The sequence below is a fragment of the Pyxicephalus adspersus genome, chromosome 1 (assembly GCF_032062135.1).
Source record: "Pyxicephalus adspersus chromosome 1, UCB_Pads_2.0, whole genome shotgun sequence".
In the NCBI taxonomy this organism is placed as follows: Eukaryota; Metazoa; Chordata; class Amphibia; order Anura; family Pyxicephalidae; genus Pyxicephalus; species Pyxicephalus adspersus.
This window is the reverse complement of record NC_092858.1, coordinates 171,009,738-171,016,536: the sequence shown is the minus strand read 5'-3', so window position 1 is coordinate 171,016,536 and position 6,799 is coordinate 171,009,738. Positions and strand designations below refer to the sequence as shown.

The following is a 6,799-nucleotide window of genomic DNA, read 5'->3' as shown; positions in this document are numbered from 1 at the left end:
CTGTACATATTGCCCATTGTCATACCCTCCGCTCCTCTCCTGTACATATTGCCCATTGTCATACCCTCCGCTCCTCTGCTGTACATATTGCCCATTGTCATACCCTCTGCACTTTTCCCCTGCCCATTCTGTACATATCTCCTGCTTACTGTTGGCTAATTGTTGTACCCTACACATGCTCACCTGCATATGCTGGCATACCCTGTGCACTCCTTTTCTGCACAAACTGCGCTCTGTTATACCCTCTGCACTTCTTGCCTCTGCATTCTTGGTGAGTCATTTATACCTTTATACAATGTAACTTTTGGAGTTCACATGATAAAAGTCAATGTGTCCACAACAGGAGGGGAAGGCACCCACAGTCTTGAAGATAAAACTACCAATTAGAAATCTCTCCGCATCACCGCAGGGCAGAACAAAATCCAGCGAGTGATTCACATTCACTGTAAATGTTTTCCAGTGCTAGGGTTAAATGATGATGGGTGTCATTCAATGTGAAAGACTGAGGACATCTTGTGGTGATAACGGGTTACTGCAGGCAACAGATCCAGAGAAGGTGTTGCAGTCTATCTGCTTTTACATTGCTTGGGCAAATAAATCCCCACACTATAAAATTTCATCGGACCATCTTTAGATTTCATAACGGTACACATTCACCGTGATATCATGTCGATAATCTTATAAAATGTCACAACATTTATTTTCATCCAGAGTTGCATTGTTCTTATATTGATGATGAGCGAGTCAGACCTCCGTGTAACGTCCTCACCAGCTAATCCCAAACATTCTTCTGGGGTTGAAGTTTCGGCGCTGGTGGCCAATCTATGGGTGAAAATGATATCTCATTCACTCTGAACTACTCAATCACAATCTGACCCCAATCAACACTGGCATTGTCATCTTAGAATATGTCCCTGCCATTGGGGGAAGAAAAAAATTAATGGATGGATAAACCATTTAGTATATTCAGGGAGCCTGCTGACTTTTTTGGGGGGCATATTGTTGCTGAACCCGGACCTGGCCAACTAAAGGCACCCCAGAAAAAAACACTGGCCCCCACATCATAACACTGGCCCCCACAGGCACTCTAAATCATAACACTGCCCCCACCCCACATGGCTGTCTACTTCCAGCTGCTAATGACATTTGTGATGAACAAAATCTCTCATTGGGACACAGAGCAATAAAACCTTTACGGAGTCTCTAAACCCTCTTTAGACTCTTTTTGTCTGGAGTGGACCTTTAAATCAGAACTATAAGCAGGTGATAAAGGTCAAAATGGGGCATTGGTACAGCTTGCATTTTAAAAATACATTACATTAATTTGTTTTAGATTTGCTTGGAGTCAGAGGTTTCCTAATGTGGGGAGTTGTAGGTCTATCTGCATGGACCTTAGGAAACTTCCTCTCCTCCTCCTGTGTCACTGTCTGTATCTGTCTGTCATTTGCAACCCCTATTTATTGTACAGCGCTGCGTAATATGTTGGCGCTATATACTGTTGAGTATTAATATTTTTGCACCAGACCCTTTCTGCATCTAAATTTGAAGGACTCCTCCACCAGTCCAAATAAAACCCAAACCTTTATGCCACTGGCCAGAGCAACAAATGTTTTGCCAACAGCAGCATCCTATAAATTTCTTCATAGAATCCCGTCTGGTTGTGGACAATTATTTTACCTTCCCAAAAAGTTCACTCCACGCTCTGGAGAAGTTTTAAACATAGTTTATTCCAGTATAATGACCTGTAAAAAATACAGAAATATAACTTATACAATTGCATTTATACGGCAGATGTCCGAGAAGCCTCCGCCAAGGCAAACAGCCAACGACAGGGCCGCGAATGTTTACAGAGGACGACATATCAATGCAATCTCACAAACAAAAAAAACAACAAAAATACAATTCCAGTTAACATAAGTGATTCGGAACCCAGCAATGAAAAAAAAAATATACAAATGGCAAATATGGAAGATTCGAAAGAAGGCAGCTGGAGGCAAACGGATATTTTTGCAATAAGTAGCAAATGCAGATATGTTCTTATACATGATACGTATTATTGTGTCACATGTCCCCGTCTTTATTAAAGAGCACCTGTAACAAATGGTGTTATAATGACATAATAACATGCTTATAAGTCTTTAGTGTAATGTAAAACTTCTGCATGATGATAGCGGGCTGCTTTTCAGAAATAAGCGGATCAATGTGCCGGCTTGCTCAGAAGTATTTGTGCCGTGGTCGCCCCCAACGTCGTATAAATCTCCTCCATATAACCCCCGCCGATCGGAACCTAACTCAGGTGGTGAATAATCTATATTGGTCACTTGCAGGGATATTCTGCTAACTTAACGACCGAACGCCAATAGGCCAAATACAAATCATCTGACGGAAGTGAACGCCTGAGCCCAGCAGCAAGAAGCGAATATAACGACAGCACATAGAGCTAAGAAAACACAAATTCTCAATAGCATAATTATCACAAAACATTGCAATAGCATTACTTAATATTTTTGGTTCTGCAACAGTATTGCAGAAACCCGAAATGTTAAAAAATAGCTTAACGACAAATTATGGGTAGCTAATACTTAGAAAACCAAAAAGCACATTGAAAATACAAGTGAAAAAATAAAGGCATTGTACAATTTTACACTACTTACATAACGCCTTATGGCACCTAAGCAACCTAGGAAGTTCTTTACCCACATTAGAAGCATGGAGGATGAAAGTGCATCTTGTATATCTGCAAAGTGCCAGGCTGATTGTAGAGGGGTTGGCACCTCCCCCAATACAGAAGATGCCACCTCGATTCTTTGCCATGCAATATGCTTTTTGATGAGTGCACATGACTGGCGCCTCATCATGGAAGCACACGGTATTACAGGTTTGCCCATGTTTATTGCATGAAAACACAAACCGTCCTCATTTTTTGTCAGAGCTTCATGGCCAGATGACCAATAAACCTTCCCCGAGTTCCAGTTTAACATTTTATCTTTTATATTAAATATATTATAAAAATATGGCGAAAGCATACTCATGCATCATCGGCCTTTGTGATAAGATTAAATAGCATATTTACAACATATTTCAGCCTACAGACATGAGAAGGCAGGAAGTCGATTTGGCAGGGCAATGTTTTTAGATGGTGTTGGCAGCCAAGAAGCCATTTTTTTTGTTCACGGTCAGAATCTTGCTCCTGCTGTTACTGGTAATAAAGGTGGCTTAGCCGTAACACACAGGACAATGCTCGCAGGTTGCACAGCAAACACGCTGCAGCTATATGGTGAGGGTGTACAGAACGGATATGATGGGTGTCAGATACTCTAATGACTATTTACACATATCTAATGAATTGCCTGATTAGCTGAAAGACCAGCACCAGTTAGTGTCCATTTAGAAAAAAATTCCATTTTGCACCATACCTGTGCAATGTACTGAATGTAGTGTAGTTTAAAAGGAGCTGCAATGCAAAGAAGTTCTCTCGATTTGTTTAAAGCCCAACTTATAGCTGTGATAAAATTATAGATTGCTCTTCCCAGTTATCCTGTCTCTTATCTGGTCTCCCCAGGAAAATATTTCCTTCTTTTGCAAAAAGGTGAGCTATAGCAAAGCAAAAATGACTTTGCTCCAAAGCCAAGGCTATGGATTACTATGGATTGGTTAATGATAGTACTGACTGTGATGATTGGTAACTCAAAGCAGCCTTTCTTTCTGGGCTTGTCGATACCCGCTTACCAACATCAGAACCACAAGTACAATACAGGACCAGCAATCACATCCTTTCCAGACGACATGGCTGCTGGTCGTGGATTGCATACGATATCAGGATGGTGCCAACCCACATTACAGTATTGAAAAGATGACAAGGGGAGTGCAGGCTGACATTGAACTGTGTAAGATATTATTCTGTTTCACCCCACATTATATATATATATATATATATATATATATATATATATAGGTTGGGTGGAGGAGAGATTTTCACTTTTTAATCTCATCTTTAATGCACACAAGTATAGAAGGTTAAGGTTAGAATACCTAAGGCTGTCAGTGGTGCTCTTACCAAAGCCCGGAGCCCAGCATACTAACCAGGCCAACTGCATTATAGGAAAGTGATCAGCCTTGCAAACCCTCTTTATTTCCCACAGAAATAGGCAACTGACAAAATATATATACACTCAAAGTACTGGGCAATGTTTACTGTGTTTTCTTAATAGATTAATTTCCTAATTTTTAAACCTGAATAAATACAAAAGCAGTGTTCTCCCCAGCTACTTTTGGCTAGGCACACCACTTTTCAGTTCGGATGAGCTGGGTTAAAAAAACAGCGGACGCCACCAACCTACAATTTTTTCCCAGCCATGTTCTGGGTTCAACACTGAAAAGGCGTGTGTGCGATGCTTCAGCACAGCATGGAATATGGTTTTAGTACATTGTATTTACAAGAATGTATAGAAATCCAATACAGAATTTAAATGCATAAGGATCTTCCAACAAAAATCTGAATACTGTTTGAAGATGAAGATTGTGGGAATGTGAAAGCTCCCAAGACTGGAATGGATAAACGCCTGTTTGCGTTTGGGGAACTTATTCGATCACTCGTTGTGGGTGGCCCTTGGCATCCTCACAATGCAGGACTGCTGGTCCTGCATTGTATAGAATGACGTCAGAATGCTGCACCTTCACCCATCTGATAAAACTACATCATGGGGAAGCTACAGACGTTTTATTCATGCCCTCTCATATCCACCAGTTCAGTACTGAGCTGCAAATGGGACCAAACCTCGACCTAACTTTCCTCGACACCTTTATATTTATTGTAGGGCACTGCTACGTAAGTAAGTTTACCGCTACGTTCATTGTTTATAAATGCCACTGTAACACAATGTACAGAATGCCGTGAGTTACCACACACAAAAAGCAGGAGCTGAATGAAGAACACCCAGAAGGGGCATTGCGGGAGTTATTCGGTTATAAACCTGGCGGTTTAAGGCAGTATAAGTTTTTTTTTTTTCTATGAGGGAAATGAGATTTTAACATTTTACGGATATTCAGCAATAAAGCACCTAATACTTCTTACCACCTCTAGCTGTAAATATTCCCTGCTAGTTCCTGGCTCAGCTTCCGCACCAGCTGAAATTTTAGCTCTGCTCCTGTTGCATAGTCCAAAAGATAAAATATGGACATAGCAGGTGTATAGACCTGAGAACTCAGCACAGGGATGGTGGGGACACAGCACATGCTCAAGCCTAAAAACTTAGCACAAGAAGGGTGGGAGCCCTTTTAAATGGGCACAGCAGGGGTGTAGACCTGGGCACTCTGTGCCCAGACAATAGCCCCTAATAACAGCAACAGGGGTTGGTAGTTTATAAACACAACAGGTGTAAAGACCCGAAATGTCAGCATAGGGAACCCCTCATAATAGACAAAGAAAGTGTGCAGATTTGGAAATACAGCACAAGGACAGTGGGAACCCTTCATAACGGGCACATCAATTATGTAGACCTGAAATCTTAGTCCATACATCTGCACGTTGATACGTCCTGCTTCTAACACATGGGCAGATGCAAGGACATAGGGGAGCCTTTGACAAAGGCCAAATACAAATGGCTAGACGACTGGGTTGTAACACTTCCAAAATGAAAGGTCATGCAGTATGTTTCCTGTATGTAGGAGTTCGTATCCTCCAAAAATGGTTTATGGAAAGGCAACAGGTGAACCCTGGACATAAAATACTGTGCAGGTGGAGAATCTGCACAATAGGTGGCCTAGTTGTTTGAGACCAGAAATGTATCTTCCCTGCAGGGCTTATCATGAAGGAACTCACTAATTAAGGTTTTCTCCTTTCAGAAGGGCTTTTAAGGCTACATACAAACCTTAGTTTCTCATCCAATTTTTGCTTCAGGGCTGGTATCGGACAAGAATCTAGGGTGCATACAGGGCTCATCCAACGTCTTATATGGATCCGTTCTGGTGCATCCACAAAAGACTGCAATACAAGTGAAGGGGAAGGAGCACAGTGGGGTGCCGCCTAATAATTCGCCCCTTCTCCATAGAGAGGAAGGTGTTGTAGGTACAGCACTCATTTAGTCTTTTGTTGACAATTGTATTGTACGTAGCCTAAGGGCATCAACTTTTCGGAACAATAGAACAAGGCTAAAAAATAATTTAGATTTTTATTACAAAAGGGTACCTATAAAAAAAAAAAAAAAAAAACCTTGTATACTGGACTGATCAGCTGCTGAAATTAACATTTATCTGTCAATAATTTGTCGGATCATTTCTTTACTTTCATAGCCCCGTAGGTGATGAGAAACAACTAAACAGTGTAATAAGTCTGGCAATGAAAACAGAAGCATTTTGGAATATGGTGGAGGTGAAGGCACCACAGACGGTTGTTGATAAATTGGATAAATACTCCCTGAATGGGACCCTGTGATGGCGGGAGGGGGGCCCTTCATGTATATACAGAACAGGCATCTCTAGAGTCACATACATCGGTCTCAAGTGAAAAGGTCACAGATGGCTTTGCAAAGGTATTGGCTTGGTGCCACATTGGGTCCGTATTAAAAGTTTTAATATTTTTTTTTGTTTTTTGGGATACTGCATCCTTGTGGAGGATCTCAGCAGACCTTCCGGATGTCGGCGTAGACCACACGCTCCGATTTGTTGACCTGGCTGCTTTCTTTTCCAGAGTGATCAAGCTGAGCGTAGATTACTGGCCCCTGGGGACAGAAAAACAGGAAACAAATTATTACTTTAGCAAAGGGGCAACTGTAAACATGATAATCCATGGTGACAATTA

At 41.4% G+C, this 6,799-nt stretch overlaps 2 protein-coding genes across 4 annotated transcripts in view; one reads left to right on the top strand and one right to left on the bottom strand.

The window, feature by feature from the left end:
- Positions 1-6,799, top strand: part of ILDR2 (immunoglobulin like domain containing receptor 2) — a 203,574-nt gene that overhangs the window by 195,189 nt on the left and 1,586 nt on the right. The window lies entirely within an intron of this gene.
- The window catches only part of MPZL1 (myelin protein zero like 1), a 31,266-nt gene continuing 26,174 nt past the window's right edge, over positions 1,708-6,799 (bottom strand). Inside the window, exon 5 of the mRNA XM_072398392.1 lies at positions 1,708-6,719. Coding sequence (XP_072254493.1) covers positions 6,618-6,719 — 102 coding nt within the window. The 3' untranslated portion in view covers positions 1,708-6,617. The remainder of the gene's footprint in view (positions 6,720-6,799) is intronic.